This window comes from Aotus nancymaae, unplaced genomic scaffold, assembly GCF_030222135.1.
Source record: "Aotus nancymaae isolate 86718 unplaced genomic scaffold, 86718_ANA_hifiasm-v0.15.2.pri h1tg000099l, whole genome shotgun sequence".
In the NCBI taxonomy this organism is placed as follows: Eukaryota; Metazoa; Chordata; class Mammalia; order Primates; family Aotidae; genus Aotus; species Aotus nancymaae.
In genome coordinates this window covers 4246332-4264075 of record NW_026988514.1, presented here as the reverse complement: position 1 = coordinate 4264075, position 17744 = coordinate 4246332, and the positions used below count along the sequence as shown (strand labels likewise).

At 48.4% G+C, this 17744-nt stretch overlaps 1 protein-coding gene across 2 annotated transcripts; it reads left to right on the top strand.

Annotated features, from left to right (window-relative positions):
* Positions 1-3263: 3263 nt before the first annotated feature.
* On the top strand, positions 3264-16134 carry LOC105709339 (placenta associated 9). Of its 2 annotated transcripts, none has more exons than XM_064370057.1 (4): positions 3264-3327; positions 13242-13339; positions 15354-15477; positions 15999-16134. In XM_064370057.1, the coding sequence occupies exons 1-4, from the start codon at positions 3264-3266 to the stop codon at positions 16007-16009; spliced, it is 297 nt and encodes a 98-aa protein (XP_064226127.1). In that variant the 3' UTR covers positions 16010-16134. The 2 variants fall into 2 exon arrangements, with proteins under 2 accessions (XP_064226127.1, XP_012296634.2); XM_012441211.3 differs by lacking the exon at positions 3264-3327 and adding an exon at positions 4158-5120.
* The last annotated feature ends 1610 nt before the right edge of the window (positions 16135-17744 follow it).

Below are 17744 nucleotides of genomic sequence, written 5' to 3'. Positions count from 1 at the left end.
AGTAAACTACTTCATGTTCAAAGTAGTGGCAAAAGGATTGGACCATGCAATAAAGAACATGAAGACATTGAGATATCCATTCAGGGAAAAATTTAAGTTTCCTTTCTTGCAACCACATAACAATTCTAAGTGGATTAGACATTAGACCTTGAGAAAACCTTCAAATGATTTGAAGAAAATATAGAAAAATATCTTTGCAGCCTTGATTCGAGGAATCATAATCAAGTTGTAAACTCTGTAAGTCATAAAAGAAAATATTGAGAGATTTGTTTACCTAATATTTAAAACGCCTGAACGATGAAAGACTCCACCAAGAGAGTTAAAGACAATGGAAGGCTGGGAGAAGATATTGCCAACATATATGACAGACATTACATTAATAATCAGATTATAGAAAAGAAAGAGAGGAAACAGAAAAAAGTAATTGAAGAGGCAAATAAAGCTTAACCTCACTTATAATAAATAGTTTGTAAATAAAATGACAACAAGGTAACATTTTCCATCATCAAGCTGTCAAAATATTAAATGATAAATATCCAGTGTTGGAGAATGTAGGTGATCGCTAGGTTTACACTTCAGATAACCATAATCCAGGAGCATTTATGTAAATGGCGCCCCTTCCAGCCCAATTCCTACCGAGACCAACATGTACTCCGGTTCACATTGGAACAGCGCTGAAAGACTCCTGTCTCTCCTGTGGGCTTAGTGACAATTTGAGGAACAGTTTTTGGCCTACCTGGCAAAACGTAAAATGCCCTTTGACACATGATTCCTCTTCCAGCCTTTCAGAAATACATGAACTATGTACATAAAGATATATGCAAAAGTATGTTTATTAAAGCATATTTTATGTTGGAGGAAAAAAGGAAGCAATCTACATGCACATCAACAGGGGACTGTTTGGACAAATAATGCTGCTTGCACCCATTCAATGGGATATTTTGTAACTCTTAAAAGGGATGAAGTGGAATTATCTGTACTCATATAGAATGATCTTCAAGGTTTTTTTATTTGTTTTTGTTTTTGTTTTTTAAGACAAAGTTTTGCTCTGTTGCTCAGGCTGGAGTGCAGTGGTGCAATCTTGGCTCACTGCCACCTCCACCTCCTGGGTTCAACCGATTCTCCGGCATCAGCCTCCTGAGTAGCTGGGACTATAGGCGCCCAACACCACGCTCTGCTAATATTTTGTATTTTCAGCAGAGATGGAGTGTCACCGTATTGGCCAGGCTGGTCTCAAACTCCTGACCTCAGATGATCCACCCACCTTGGTCTACCAAAGTGCTGGGATTACAGGCGTGAGCCACTGCACCCAGCCAAGATTTAATGTTATGACTGAGATAAACATGAATGAAAGCCAGTCTTCAAAATATCTCTTATTTGATCTCATGTATATACATTTGTGTCTAATTATACATTAGACAGATGGGGAATGCATGGAACTGGAATAGGCACAGCCTACCAAGCTGAGGGGACTGGACCTGAATCGTTGGATAGAGGGAATTCACAACAGAAAAGGCTTTCATGTTTTACTCTGTATACTTAATTACTTTATGTTCTCCCACAACAAGAATGTATTGTATATGGTTTGTTTTCTTCTTAATCTTAAATTCAGAATATAAGGTAGCCCACTGGCTCTGAGCTACAAGAATCCTTTATGGGTTTGGCAGTTCTATGACAACTTTGCACCTGGCTAAACTATCAAGGAATGTCCTACCACCAAGCGTGAGACATTCTTGGCATTCCTGAAATAAATTCTTCTTCTGAGCGAGCTCATGTGGGCATCATAATCTCCTTGAAAGCTTTTGAAAGATCTAGACCTGGGGCCAGGCCCAGTGGCTCACGCCTGTAGTCCCAGCACTTTAGGAGGCTGAGGAGGGTGGATCACGATGTCAGGAGTTCGAGACCAGCCTGGCCAACTTAGTGAAACTCCGTCTCTACTAAAAACACAAAAATTAGCTGGGTGTGGTGGCAGGTGCCTGTAATCCCAGCTACTCAGGAGGCACTGAGGCAAGTGAATTGCTTGAACCTGGGAGGCGGAGGCTGCAGTGAGCTGAGATTGTGCCACTGCCCTGCAGCCTGGGTGATAGAGCAAGACTCTGTCTTGATAATAATAATAATAAAATAAATAAATAATAAATAATTTAGATTTGAGTCTGTCTCAGATTCTCGGGCTCAGAACCAGAATTTCTGCGTCTGAGGCTATTATGTCACTCTCGGGGAGGGAGTAAGAACTGGATCACTGGTTAGCATGGTGACTGTCTTGGACAATCACACAGCCACAGCCAGGAACACAGAAGGCAGAGGGGCAGCCTTGATCTGCAAGGGCTCCAGTTAACCCCAATGGGGACCCCTGATGGACAAAGGCATTCTCCCAGGCTTGCTGATGAAAGCGTTCTACTTACAACCAGGCAAGGCACTCAGGGCTCTGCAGCAGAGAAGTCAGAGCTGCAGTTTTTTTGCTTTGTGTTTTCACTAAACCTTAATTTGTTGTTGCACTTTGTTGAATGAGCTTGTCCCATAGGGGAAGTTTCCACTACTGTGTTCCAAACTTTGGACTGCTTGTGGCATCTTACTTGTTACCTCATTAATAATGAATTAAATAAAACCTTTAGAATATGCTAATTTCATATCTTTACGAGAGTCACAATTTTACCTTTTTTTTTTTTTTTTAAGTACCAGTACCTTTTCACGTTGCCATCACTCCCTTACCAGAGCAGTGAGTTTCTGGGTCTCCTTCTTAGGGCCAGACACTGTTCCATGTCATTAGAATTAATTTATCGTTTGTAGGTAGACAAGCAAAAGCTTCCACACTCCCAGGAGACAGGGATTCAGATCCTGTGCCATGGCTGAGGGTAATGCCGAGGAAGGCACTTCTCTCCGAGCCTCAGTCTGCCCGCCTCTGAAATGGGCTCATAACGAACTCCTGACCCCAGGCTCCGCCGCCTAGAGCCAACGCCCTCACCCAATCCCTCCCCTTCCCTCCCGGGCCCCCAGGAAGCGCGAGGACTCCGGAGGCGGCCCTTTCCTCGGGAGGCGCCCGGGTGGCACGGTCAGCGCCTCAGCTCCCGGGGTCTCTGGGCTCCGCGTTGCCCAAGGGGTGCAGAGGGGCCTCTGGAGGGGGCGGGTTCGCTCCAGCCAGAAAGCCCGGAGCCGCCCAGGAATTTTGGCTAGAACTAAGAGCATTTCCTCCCAGGCCGGCCGGGCGGGATCCCGGGAGGGCGACTGCGGGCAGACGCGGCGCTGCGCTCTGCCGGGCCGGCAACATGCGGACCCTGCTCTGCGCGCTGGCCGGGCTGGCTCTGCTCCGCCCCGCGGGCGCTTTGGCTGGTGAGTGGGGCGCCGGGCGCGGCAGGGGACCCGCAGATGGCGAGGAAGGAATGGGCAAGAGAGAGACAGAGAGAGTTGGACACTACAGCGGGATGGAGAGAGAGGCAGATGCAGGGAGGGAGGGAGGGAGAGAAAGACAGTGAGAGGAAACAGACGCAGAAAAAGGCAGAGAAGTAGAGCAACGGAGAGATAAAGAAGAGAGGGAAGAATAAATAGCAAAAAGGAGAGGTCGAGACAGAAAGAGGCTTTGTAGATGAACAGATATGAACTAAGATAGAAAGAAAAAGGAGTTTAAGAGACCAAAGAGAAGGAAAGAGAAAGAGTGACTAAAATGGCAAGGCGGGGAGGGAAGAGGATATTGGAGCAAAGAGAAAGATTTGCGAGAGACCACAAAGGAGAGAGAGGGAAGCTCAGTGACGGGAGTAGAGCTGACAAGAGAGGAGCCAGGATCTGGGGTGGGAGGTCACAGCTGCTGGGTGGGGCAGCCCGGGAGGCCAGCTACATCTCAGAGGGCCTGCGGAGGCTCAGGCCTGGCTTTATAAGACATTGTCTAAGAAGCCAGACTCCAAAGAGTGAGTGACCCAGGCCAGCTCAGCACAGCCTCAAGGAGCCAGGCAGGTGGGCCCAGGAGAAAGGCCACTGCTTCACCTGCCAGTTGGCCTCAGGTGGTTTTGCAGTTGGTGAGGAAGTCAGCCTCCCGGTTTCCAGGGAGCTTCTCTGGGGGACTGAGCTGTTTTGGGTGGAGGTGGGGCACTGGGTGGAGGTGGAGGGCTGTTCGGGAGCGGGAGGCTGTCTGCGTACTCCATTAGCTGGGTTCCTCGCCTTTTACTCCCCCTTTTCTTTCCCCCACCTCTCCCCTCAGCTTAATGTTGCCCCTTCACAGGTGAGGCTCAGGGTGACTCAGGTCAAGTGACTTACTAGACTGTAGTCTTGACTGTACACAGATGCTCATTCCACCACCCTGCACATTGCACAGGACTTTACAGTTTACAAGCCACGACCCCATTTAGTCAGGGATGGCTATTGCTCATTTTAGTTGTCCAGGTGAGGGGCAAGCTCAGATCTCACGGTGGTGCCAAGGCAGAGCCCTCACAAAACATCCAGGCCTCCTGCCCCCTCAGTCCTTGCCCCCACCCAGGCAGAAGTGCCCTGTGCTAAGATAGAAGCCCCCATCCCCTTTCAGGGCCCAGTGAACTGTGGGAGAGAGCACTTGGGGAAAGGATCCAGGCCAGCCCTCATGATCCCTTACCTTGGGTGAGTCCTTTCCTTTCTCTGGGGCTGTTTCTTCCTCTGTCAATTGGGGAGAATAATACCCACCCCATAGGGCTGGCCTCAGGGATTAGATGAGAGAGGAAGTGCCCAGCAGGGAACATACATCAATACACATTCTCTCAGATGACTCCACTGATTTCTCTGAGCCTCAGTTTCCCCACCTGTTAAAGATACCCAGCAATGGCTTCCTCACAAGCTGTATGAGGAGTGGCTGGGACTCTGCCCAGCATAGAGCAGGGCCCCGGTACACACCCTCTCATCCTCCTCTCCTTTACCTGCCTCCCCCAGCTCAGCCCCAGGCTCCGGGAGCTGAGGGCACAAAGCAGCACCTGTGCTTCTCCCAGAGGGAGGAGGGAGCGGCTCATCCACAAGTGGCTACTTTTGGTGCTCCTTTTAGCCACGACTTGTATAGAGAATTTAAACCCATTTTTAAACGTTGTTTTTCTTTCAGATTATGCATGTTCATTGCTACAGATTAAGAAGAAAAGGATTTGGGGAGGCCGAAGCAGGCAGATCACAAGGTCAGGAGTTCAAGACCATCCTGGCTAACACAGTAAAACCCCGTTTCTACTAAAAATACAAAAAAATTAGCCAGGCAAGGTGGCACATGGCTGTAGTCCCAGCTATGCTCAGGGCTGAGGCAGGAGAATCGCTTGAACCCAGAAGGCAGAGGTTGCAGTGAGCCGAGATGGTGCCCCCCTGCACTCTAGCCTGGGTGACAGAGTGAGACTCCATCTCAAAAAAAAAAAAAAAAAAGAGAAGAAGAAAAGGAGGAAAGTATTCGTGATCAATGTAATTTCACACTGACTTCATACATTTTCGTGCATAATCTTTCAGATTTCAGATATCTCTTAACTTTTGATTATGAAAACTGTTGGATACAAAAAATACAAAATAATAGTATATGAAAGAATCACATAATGTACTTATCAACCCTGCTTCAACAAGTTTCAGTTCATAGGCAGTTTTATCTTGTCTACTGTCCTCACCCCCTCCCCTCCCTGGATTATGAAATCCAGGCATTGTATTTTTTTTTCTTTCTTTCTTTCCTTCTTTTGTGCAACAGGATCTCCTTCTGTCACCCATACTAGAATGCAGTGGCGCAATCTCAGCTCACTGCAACCTACGCCCCCCAGGTTCAAGTGATTCTCCTGCTTCAGCCTCCCGAGTAGCTGGGACTACAGGCATCTACCACCACACCTGACCAATTTTTGTATTTTTAGTAGAGACAGGATTTCACCATGTTGGCCAGGCTGGTCTCGAACTCCTGGGCTCAAGTGATCCACCTGCCCTGGCTTCCCAAAGTGCTGGGATTACAGGTGTGAGCCACCACGCCTGGCCTGACATCGTGTATTTTTTTTTTTTTTTAGAGACAGGGTTTCACCATGTTGTTCAGGCTGATCTTGAACTCCTGACCTTATGATCCACCTGCCTCAGCCTCCCAAAGTGCTGGGATTACAGGCGTGAGCCACCGCACCCAGCCCATATATTTTCATCTATAAATATTTCCTTGTGTATCTCTAAGAGATAAGCACTCTTTTAATAAACATAACTGCAATGCCACGATCGCACTCCAAAAAGAGTGTGTGATTGAACATCATTAAATATTCAATCACTGTTCAAATGTCTTTGATTGTGTCATATCTCTTTACAATTCATTTGTTTGATCCAAATAAGGTTACATATACTGCATTTGGTCAATATGTCTATTAGGTCTCTTTAAATATGTAAGTCTTCTCCCCGCTGCCCTTTTTTTTTTTTTTTTTTTTAAATGGAGTCTCACTCTGTCTGGAGTGCCGTGGCTCAATCTCGAGTGATTCTCCTGCCTCAGACTCCTGAGTAGCTGGAACTACAGGTGCACACCCTGACACCCAGCTAACTTTTGTATTTTTAGTACAGACAGGGTTTCACCATGTTGGCCAGGATGGTCTTGATCTTGTGAACTCGTGATCCACCCACCTCGGCATCCAAAAGTGCTGGGATTACAGGCGTGAGCCACCATGCCCAGCTTTTTTTTTTTTTTACTTAATTTTTTTGTTGTTGAAGAAACTAAGTTTGCTCTGTAAAGTTTTCCACATTTAGATTTTGCTAATTGTGTCCCTTTGATGTCATTTAAATACCTCCATCCCTTATATTTTCTGTAAATTGAGATCTATCTCTTGCTTGTCCAACTTTCAACCTTGGTTTATTTTATTTTATTTTATTTTTGAGACAGCCTTATTCTGTCACCCAGGCTGGAGTGCCGTGGTGCAATCTCGGCTCACCACAATCTCTGCCTCCCAGGTTCAAGCAATTCTCGTGCCTCAGCCTCTTGAGTAGCTAGGATTATAGATGCCGCACCAGCACGCCCAGCTAACTTTTGCATTTTTTAGTAGAGATGGGGGCGGGGGTGGAGGTGGGTTTCGCCATATTGGCCAAACTCCTGACGGCCAGCCTCCGCCCTCCCAAAGTACTGGGATTACAGGCTGTTAGCCACCACGCCCGGCCCCAATCTTGGTTTCTTTCAGAAGCACTCAGAGAAAGCTTTATTTCCTGATGGCTTTTTAGATCATGAGCCACTATGCCCGGTCCACATTTTGGAGTTTTTTATAGAATCATTTGAAGAATAGTGTTCTGCTGCTTTCAAAAATAATCAAAACCCATGGATGGTTTTGAATGAATCATACATCTTTATACAAGTATTAGGGTGTGGTAAAGTTTATTATTCTATTACATTGAATGTGGTCAAATATAATTAACCCCCAAGTGTCCAGGGTTTGCTCTTCAAAGCAGACCCTTCGAAGAGTGTGACTTTGATAATTCAGAAGATACAGCAACACCTTTCAGAGACGCCACTGAGAAAACATTTCTCATTGCTCAGCATGCAGAAATCATCTGCGTTGTGGCACTTTCTTACTGTTTGGGTTCAGATACAAAAGGTCTCGCCATAAGGCCCAGAAGTAGAGGGAGCAGTACTTCAGCCACAGAGGATGGCACCCAGGGGCCACGTCTCTTTAACTGAGGCAGCCAGTCCAGCCCAGCCCAGCCCAGCCCTCCCCTGGGGCCTCTGGGCTCCACAGCAGCCTGTTCTCACCAGCACAGGATGCCCCGCCCGTGGCCACCATCCAGGGTGCACATCAGGCCTAGAGCAGGAGCCAAGCCAGAGAAAACAGCGCAGCATTCAAGGAGGTCCATTTCCCAACTGGCAGGGCCCGGGAGGGTGGGAGGAAAGGAAGGAAGGGAGCCCTCTGGGGCCATAGCCTTGGCTGCTCAGGGTTAATCATCAGAATCCTTCAGCCTTTTCCACTCCCCTTGTCTGAGCCGCTGACAGCCCCATGGATGCGTGTGTGTGTGTACTAATTTTTTTTTTTTTTTACTTTTTTTTACAAGACAGGGTCTTTGTCACCCAGGCTGGAGAGCAGTGGTGCAACTGTAGCTGACTGTAGTCTCAAACTTCTGGGCTCAAGCGATTCTCCTGCTTCAGCTTCCCAAATACCTGGGACCACAAGCAAATGCCACCAATCCTGTCTATTTTTTTTTTTTTTTCCATAGAGAGAGAGTCTCACTATGTTGCCCAGTATGGTCTCAAACTCCTGGCTTTAAGTGATCCTCCTGCCTCGGCCTCCCAAAGCTCCAGAATTACAGGTGTGAACCACTGAGCTCAGCTCTTGTGGCTCATTTTTGAGGCCTCTCTGCAGCCTCCAAATGACAGAGAAGAAGAATTAAGGATGAGCTGCATGGGGAAGTGAGGGCCTCAGGTCTACCCCATCCTATTTTATAGAGGAAGCAGCAGAAGCTCAGGGAGGAGAAGAAACTCTCACAATCCCACAATCATTAGTGGCTGAACCAGGCTGAGAACAGGGGTCTCCAGCATGTTTTCTGCCATGATGCGTTCAAGTCAGCTCCATGGGGAGGACCTGGCGGGGAGGGAGCAGGCAGTACAATGTCAGGCCCTGCTCCAAGCTTGCTCTTTCAGATGTACTCCGTGGAGGCCCCGATGAGCTCATGGACAGTTGCTCCAGGGGGCACAGAGCACAGTTTTGTCCAGATGTGAAGGATTAGCGCTGAGCCACGTGGGGAGCGACCTCAGCCCAGCCTTTTCCCTGGAGGGGATTTGGAGCCAAGTTAGACCTCATTACAGACTCGTAGAGAACAGGGTGTTTTAGGCCAGTGGAGAGGAGCAGGCTCTGGTTGTTCCTGACTTCCAACGCAGCCTGAATCCCACTTGGCTGGCAGGGTCACACTGTATCCTTCTGGCCTGAGCCTGGGAGAAGTGTGTGAGGGGAGAGTGGCTGGGGTCTGGGGGAGGGGAGGTGAGGCTCAGGGGAAAGGCCTGGCCACCAAAGGCCTCTGGACAGAGCCAGCAGGCAGTGTGTGTATCCACAGACTCATGACGACAGGCCCTCCCCAGGACGGTCACTCTGTGGGTGAGAACAGCTCTTCCGGCCCCCTCAGAGCTTTTCCTCTCCAAGCTGATCAGCACAGTTTCAGCTGAAACAATTGATTTAAAATTTGGAGTCCCAGACTGGGTGCAATGGCTCACACATATAATCCCAGCACTTTGGGAGGCCAAGGAAGGTGGATCACTTAAGCCTAGGAGTTTGAGCTTAGCCTGGGCAACGTGGTGAAACTCCATCTCTACAAAAAATACAAAACTTAGCCAGGCATGGTAATGTGTGCCTGTGTCCCAGCTACTCTGGAGGCTGAAGTGGGAGAGTTGCTTGAGCCCGTGAAGCAGAGGTTGCAGTGAGCCATGATCGTGCCACTGCACTTCAGCCTGGGTGACAGACTGAGACCCTGTTTAAAAAAAAAAAAGAAGAAATAAAAAAAGGAGTCTCTTCCCCATAGCCTCCTCTAGACCTGCTCCTGCCTCTCAAGGGCCTTCTCAGGATGTGGGGCCAGGATGGAGCATAGCCCCCAGGTGGGGCCTCTCTCTCTGAATATTTTACATGGATGCCTGCAGCCCACGATGGCTACCACTTTCTGCTGACAGCCCCATCAGACAACTGGCTTTTATTATGGAATGTTTCAAACCACGCTCACAACAGTAGAGAGAAAAGCTGAATGTACCCCTATGTGCTCATCACCCAGCTCCAACAATTAGCAAGTCTCAGCCCATCTTGTTTGCTCTAAACATCCACGCAGGCCTCTCCCCCATCCCCACCCAGGCCTGGATTATTTGGAAGTAAATCTAAGACAGCATAACATTTCATCTGTAAATATTTCAGTATGGGTCTTTAAAAGACTCGCCTTAAAAAAATAACCAAGGCACCATTATCATATCCTCCTCCCTCCCCAAATTCAGGAATAACACCATTATCTTTTGAAGAGTCTTTTCTAAGTTTAGTGGAGGGAAATAATGAAAAGGAAAATTCGAAAAACAGCTTATCTCGGATTTGAAGGACGTTTTGTCCCTGGTCTTGTTCTTATCCCTGAGTGGAAGAGCTGATATCTAGATAGAGTTGGAATCAGAAAATCACAAGGCAGGGGGCCCCACTTTGATGAGTTGAAGCCAGGAGGTCAGGGTGCCTGAGGTTCAGGCATTTGCTGATGGTGTGAGCTTGGGCAAATCACTTGACCTCTCAGAGTTATACATCCATCACTAGCTCTGTCCTATCTCAAGACCTGCCCCCCTTCTAGACAAGTGCAGATGGCCCATTGGCCAACCCATCCAACATCAAGGCCTTAAGCTACAAGCATTGCACCTAGAGAGCTCAAGTTCCATAACTCTCTCCCCACACTGAGCTTTGGATGCCCACATCCATGGCCACAGCCTTGATATGGTCACTATCTGAAGCCACTCTACCTGTAAAAACTAAAATTGCAATATTCTTTACCTCCTGCTCCTCCTGTGATTCCTAAGACCTCCAGTCTCTTCAGGCCCCCACTTCTCCCAATTTATTGGCCCTCTTCTTGGTCTCATTTCCTTCCTTATCCCAGCTGGATTCCAGGGCTCCTCTCCTAAACCCCTGGCTGGTCAAATCTCAGCTCCTTGGCCCCTTGCCTCCACCACATCCACCCTGCAGACTCCATCCAGCCATCTGTCTTTGCTGCTGTGTGCCTAGACTATGGAGCACTGCTGAGGGAGGACTCACACTTCCAGGATTCCTTGTTGATGCTGGCTCGTTCTGCATGGTCCGACTACCCTGCCTCCCTCATTCTGCACATCCCCTTTTGAAGCCCTCTCTTTATTCAAGTCCCTTACCTGGTGGTGCACTGATGGACTGGCTCTCAAAAAGAAAAAAAGGGGCGCGGGGGTTGGTGATTTCTGTGGTGTAAATGTTCTCATCATGGCCACCATTTTTTTTTTTCTTTTTACTTAAAATTTTTTTTTCTTTTAAGGGATGGGGTCTCAGTGTGTTGATCAGGCTGGTCTCAAACTCCTGGCCTCGAGTGATCCTCCCACTCAGCCTCCCAAAGTACTAGGATTAAAGGCACAAGCCACCATTTCCAGGCACCATAATCACTATTTTAATGTCTGTGTTTAATAACCTACTCATAGAATTCTTGAAATTTTAGCAACTAGCTCTCTTCCCTACGTGTTCTCTATCTTACTGCACAGAGTAAACAGAGCCCATTAGGCAGGAGCTCACTCCACTTTCTGGCCCTCTAGTTAGATGGTTTACCTTTGCCCATTTTTGCTGCATGCCCTCTGTCTTCCTTCCAGATGTGTTCCCAACCCCTCTTGATCCAGGGCCTCCCATCAATTCAGGAAGAGCGTTCCTTTGCTTCTCCTGTCTTCCTTTTGTCCCTCAGGCTGTAAACATCATTGTGTTTTCCAATGCTTAAAAAAAAAAACACACACACACACACACTCAACCATAAATACTTCTCTAGACCTTGTGATCTAATCTCCTTTCCTTCACAGCCAAGCTTTGTGAAATTTTCCAGAATCCAAGTTTCTATCCCCAGCCTCACCTTCCCTTCTCATCTTACCATAATCCAAACTCTACTTTTCCTCCACCACTCCTAAAAGTGCTGGGGTGACATCTAACAAGCACCTTTCCTGTGCTCTTTTTCCAGTCCTTATCTTGCTAGACCTCCTCACTGCTTTCAGCCATGCCGACCTTTTTCATTCTCTGCAGAATCTGTAAAACTTGGCTGCTCTTGACTTCTGGGGCAGCACTCTCCTTCTTGAATGTCAGTGTTCTCCAAGGTTCCAGCCAACTCTGATGCCCTACAGGCATCTCAGGGTTACCAACTCTGAAACCTGAGCTTGGAATCAGGGCTCTTAGACTTCTGCGGTGAGGGTTGATGGTGCCTGGAAGAGCTAACTTGAGGAGAACAATGGAATGGCAGATCCTCTGCTTATGAGTAGTGACTTTGGACACATACTTTCACCCCTCTATGCATCAGTTTTCTTAAGTGTAGATTGGGCGTAACAACAGATTGTTGGAGAGGTTAAGTTAGCACCCTACGTGGTGCATGGTAAGTACTCATCACATGCCAGCTGTTACTAACGGGTTCCCAGTGTCAATGCTGCTATTGAAATACCTCCTCTCATTTTCATCCTCATATTCCTACGGCTACTGCCTCTGCTCATCACTTCTCCTTCATCCCTCTTACCCTGATTGCTGCAGTAACTTCCTGCCTTCAAAGGCATCTCCCTCCAGTCTATTCCCTATATTTTAAAAATTCGCCAGGCGCGGTGGCTAACGCCTATAATCCCAGCACTTTGGGAGGCCGAGGTGGGTGGATCACAAGGTCAAGAGATCAAGACCACCCTGGTCAACATGGTGAAACCCCGTCTCTACTAAAAATACAAAAATTAGCTGGGCATGGTGGCGCGTGCCTGTAATCCCAGCTACTCAGGAGGCTGAGGCAGGAGAATTGCCTGAACCGAGGAGGCAGAAGTTGCCGTGAGCCGAGATCGCGCCATTGCACTCCAGCCTGGGTAACAAGAGCGAAACTCCGTCTCAAAAAAAAAAAAAAAAAAAAAATTCATGTTTGACTCTGTGACTTCTGTTAAAATAAACCCCCTTGGCTGGGCGTGGTGGCTCACGCCTGTAATTCCAGCACTTTGGGTGGCTAAAGCGGGAGGATCACCTGAGGTCAGGAGTTTGAGACCAGCCTGACCAACATGGTGAAACCCCATCTCTACTAAAAATACAAAAATTAGCCAGGCATGGTAGCAGACGCTTGTAATCCCAGCTACTCAAGAGGCTGAGACAGAAGAATCACTCGAACCCGGGAGGCGGAGGTTGCAGTGAGCCCAGATTGCCCCCAAAACATGCATCAGAACTGATTTATTAAAGCCTCTGGGCTAAAGCTCTGCCCCCTTGGTTTGATTTCCAGGATTTCCCTCTCCAGTCTCTCTCCCAACCACCCTGTATTTCCAGGCACTGCAGGCTCCCTGCAGGGTTTGCACACTGAGCCATGCTCTTTCAGGCCTCTCCATCATTGCAGTTGCCATTCTCCCTGGGTGGAGCCCGTCCTCCCTTCCTCCCTGGGCTTCACCTCCTTGAGGAAGTCCATGTGGGTCTGTAGGTGGCTGGTGGGATTGAGGTGGCTGGCACTCACACACCGACCCGCACCAGGGCCTTCCTCTGCTTGCTCTTGCATTTGCTTTGGGGACCAACCTCACTTGAGCCCAGTGTTTACAGGAGTATCTGGCACGATGGCAAACCAAGGGCCCCACAGTGACAAGACTTGTCTCCCCACAGCTGCAGAACCCTTCAGCCCTCCCCAAGGAGACGCAGCTCAGAGCACAGCGTGTGACAGACACATGACTGTGCAACGCCGTCTGGATGTCATGGAGGAGGTAACAGGGTGGTTTGGAAGGACATACGAGGTCAGGACCACCTTCTAAGATGGGTTTGTTTTTTTTTTTTTGAGACGGAGCTTTGCTTTTGTTGTCCATGCTGGAGTGCAGTGGCACGATCTCAGCTCACCATGGCCTCCTCCTCCCGGGTTCAAGAGGTTCTCCTGCCTCAGCCTCGCAAGTAACTGAGATTACAGGCATGCGTCACCACGCATAGCTGATTTTATATTTTTAGTAGAGATGAGATTTCTCCATGTTGGTCAGGCAGGTCTCAGACTCCCTACTTCAGGTGATCCGCCCACCTCCTCCCCCGAAAGTGCTGGGATTACAGGCGTGAGCCACCAGGCCTGGCCTAGGATGGTGTTTTTAAGGGCAGATGCAAGTTGCTTTGGAATGTCAGGCCATACAGGCCAATCTTGCACTGTGGCTGCCTTGTCCAACATCATCCTCCCATCTAGGCTGTCAGTCTGGCCAACCCCTAGTGGACCGTGCTTCTCCTAAGGCCTTACTTGCCCCCATGTGGATATTTCCGCATCAATACTGGATGGGAAGGTGGAAATTCAGTCACCATTTTTTTATTTAGCCACGATTCCTAACTTGTGTGGAAAAAAGCTTCCATTTGTATTGTTGTAAGCTTTTAATTGAAATTGAGCATTCCCATTCATCATAAATACAGTCAGCAAGCAGTGGTATTAACAGTACTATAACTTTGTCATCAATAGAAATCCAGATAATTTCATCTTGTTCTAGTTAGGAATATCTCAACATATCATTTATACCCTTCCTATGTCAACATTTCTGTTGTTGTTAGGCCTGATGTTAAATCATGTGATTTAGTGAGTTAATAAATACATTTTTTTTTTTGAGGCATTGTCTCCCTGTTACCCAGGATGGAGTACAGTGGTGCAGTCTCACCTCACTGCAACTTCCACCTCCCAGGCTCAAGCAATCCTCCCACCTCAGCCTCCCAAGTAGCTGGGACTACAGGTGCATGTACCACCATGCCTGGCCAATTTTTTTTTTTTTTTTTGTAGAGATGAGGTTTTGCTATGTTTCCCAGGCTGGTCTTGAACTCATGAGCTCAATCCATCTGCCCACCTCGGGCTCCCAAAGTACTGGGATTACAAGCGTGAGTCACTATGCCCGGTCAATACGTATGTTATATCCAAAAGTTTAAATTTTTATTTTACAGAGTCCTGCTCTGTTACCCAGGTGGAGTTCATGGTTCAATCTCAGCTCACTGCAACCTCTGCCTTCAGGGTTCCAGTGATTCTCATGCCTCAACCTCCCGAGTAGCTGGGACTACAGCCATGCACCACCATGCCCGGCTAATTTTTTGTATTTTTGGTAGACATGGGGTTTCTCCATATTGGCCAGACTGGTCTCAAACTCCTGACCTCAAGTGATCTGCCTGCCTCGGCCTCCCAAAATGCTGGGATTACAGGCGTGAGCCACCGTGCTGGGCCAAAAAGTTTAATTTTTAATAATGAATAATATTTTAATGCAATTGATTCCCTTGGTAATTCTATATGCTTTATTTTTTGCATTTAAGGCATTATTCTGAGAAGAGGTCTGTAGGCTTCGCCACACTGCTAGTGGGGTCCATGGCATACGCAGGGAAAAAAATAACTATTGAGAACCCTGAGTAAATTTCAAAATCCCAAATCTGTCATTCGGCAGAGAAACCACCAGGGGGCGGAGCAACAAAAGCAATGTGAGCGCCAGGCTGCAAAGTCCCAAAAGGGAGAAGGTATTCTAAAGGCGTTTCATCAAAACCTGTGACTGAGTGTCAAAAAGGAAGGAGCCTTAGAGAGCGAGCCCCCCTAGGATATTGTCATCTGGGGAAACTGAGGCAGGTAGGGGTAGAGCCTGACTGAGGAAAACCCAGGTCCCGGCAGCACCCAGTCCTTTCCCACTGCACCCCACTGGACCGCTAGCTGCTCCTTAGGGCCTAGCTGATGAAGCAGAGTGCGGCACCACTTCTGTCCTCGACTTTACCCCCTTCCCACAATAGATGGTAGAGAAGACCGTGGAGCACCTGGCGACAGAGGTGAAAGGCCTGCTGGGCCTGCTGGAGGAGCTGGCCTGGAACCTGCCCCCGGGACCCTTCAGCCCCGCCCCTGACCTCCTCGGAGAAGGTGAGCAGTGCAGGTGGCAGAGGACAGCCTCTGAACTGCTGTCATCTGGGGCTGGGCAGGCGAGACGGGGGTACTGCTCCACCGCACAGGTGTAGGCTGGACAGCACGGAGGGCCCCAGCGCCCCCGGGGACGGAAGCTGGACGGCATCACCCCTCCTCCCCAACCCGCATCCGGTCGCCGCCGCCCAGTGTCAGACGAAATTCTGGAAGAGCCGGCCCTAGATACCATCTCAGCACACCCCAGCGAGGAGAAGCTGCCTCCTTCATTGGCCTTCTCCGGACTAAAGCTCCTCAGCTCCTTTCATTTCCCCTGAGAAGCCACTCCTGTTCCACCCCAAAACCCTCACAGGGAAGACGGCACCCCACTGATCAGGCAGAGATGGAGTTGCACTTTGCTCTCTCCTTGATCCCCGTGTCCCGGGGGGCTGGGGAGGGGAGGGAAGAAACTGTTGAGCAGCACGGGCCGGGGACCCTGCAGCTCCCCAGCTTGTTGTTCACTGGAGGCCGCCGATTTCTTTCAGATGGCTTCTGAGCCCCCGAGCTGGAGCCCAGGAGCTGGAGGTGGTGCACCTGCCAGGCAGCACCCTCTGAGAGCCAGCCCTGTCCGCTCGCCTTCCTTCCCCAGCTTCGTGTGAAATAAAAGCTACTCCTTCCGTCTCCTCTGTGTCTGCTGACAGAGTAACCCGTTTAACTACAGCCCCCTCTCCCTCCACTTCCATGCCTGGAGGAGGCCTGCAACCCTCTCCAGGCTCAGACCTGGGGACACCTCCATTCCCGCCATCTGTGCTTTAGCCGTCCTTATTTACAGGAGCAGATGAGCAGGGGTTGATTCACAGAGGTGGGGGCTCTTCGAGTGGCCTTGCGTCTCAAAATGTGGCCGTAGGTGAAAAGCAAGGGGATCAGGGTCTTAGGCCCCACCCAGACTTCTTAATCCAAATCTGCATTGCAATGAGACCCCCAGGGAATTTATGTGTCCATTAAAGTGGTTTGTTCTTTTTTTAAAAAAATTCCTGTGAAGTGAAATTCAATGTAAAATTAATCATTTTAACCATTTTAAATTGTACAAGGCTGGGGGAAGTGGTTTATGCCTATAATCCTACACTTTGGGAGGCCAAGGTGGGAGGCTCACTTGAGCCCAGGAGTATGAGGCCATCCTGGGCAACATGGTGAAACCCTATCCCTGCAAAAAATACAAAAAATAGCCTGGCATGGTGGCACGTGCCTGTAGTCCCAGCTACTCAGGAGGCTGGGGTGGAAGGATCACCTGAGCCCAGGAGGTCAAGGGTGTGGTGAGTGAGCCATGGTCGTGCCACTGCACTTCAGTCTGGGTGACAGAGTGAGACCTTGTCTCAAAAAGAAAAAATCATACAAATGCAGTGGCTTCTAGTACATTCACAAGTTGTCAGTCATCACCACCAGTTCCAGAACATTGTTCTCACTCTAGAAAGAAACTCTGTACCTATGAAGCAGTCACATCCCATTCCCGATCCCCCAACCCCCTGGAAACCACTGATCTCTGTCGCCATGAACTTGCCTATTCTGGACATTTTAAATACAGTAGTCCCGCTTTATCTGTGGTTTCACTTTCCACGGTTTCAGTTACCTGCAGTCAACCACAGTCCTAAAATATTAAACTCCAGAAATAAACAACATATGAGTTTTCAATTGTGCATCATTCTAAGTGGCGTGATGAAATTCCTCGCCATCCTCCTTTGTCCCACTCTGGACACGAACTCTTCCTTTATCCACCATGGTCCATGCTGTCTACACTTCCTGCCAGTTAGTCACTTAGCAGCCTTATCAGTTACCAGATCAACAGCCACAGTATCACAGCGCTTGTGTTCCAGCAACATTTCTTTTACTTAATCAAGACCCAAAGTGCAAGAGCAGTGTTGCTGGCATATGGTGGTGGTTTTTCATGCAACTTTCCCTTCACAGAAGCTGGCATATTGTTCTAATTGTTCTATTTTATTCTTAGCTATTGTTGCTAATCTCTTACGGTGCCTAATTTATAAATTAAACTTTATCATAGATATGCATGCATAGGAAAAAACATAGTATAGTAGGATTAGATACTATTGTGGTTTCAGGCATCCACTAGAGGTGTTGAAATGTATCCCCTGAAGGTAAGGGAGTATTACTGTAAATAGAATCATACGATACGTAGCCTAGCTGTATCTGGCTTCTTTCTCTGATCATAGTGTTTTCAAGGGCTGTCCGTATTGTAGCATGTATCAGTGCTTCATTCCTTCTTATGGATGAATAAT

Excerpts from the sequence above, each read along its gene's own strand:
- LOC105709339 (XM_012441211.3), top strand. The coding sequence starts at position 5,054 with ATGCATGTTCATTGCTACAGATTAAGAAGAAAAGGATTTGGGGAGGCC. Across the intron at positions 5,121-13,241 it reads CGAAGCAGGCAGATCACAAG|CTGCAGAACCCTTCAGCCCT; the intron begins GTCAGGAGTTCA and ends GTCTCCCCACAG. Across the intron at positions 13,340-15,353 it reads GTCTGGATGTCATGGAGGAG|ATGGTAGAGAAGACCGTGGA; the intron begins GTAACAGGGTGG and ends TTCCCACAATAG.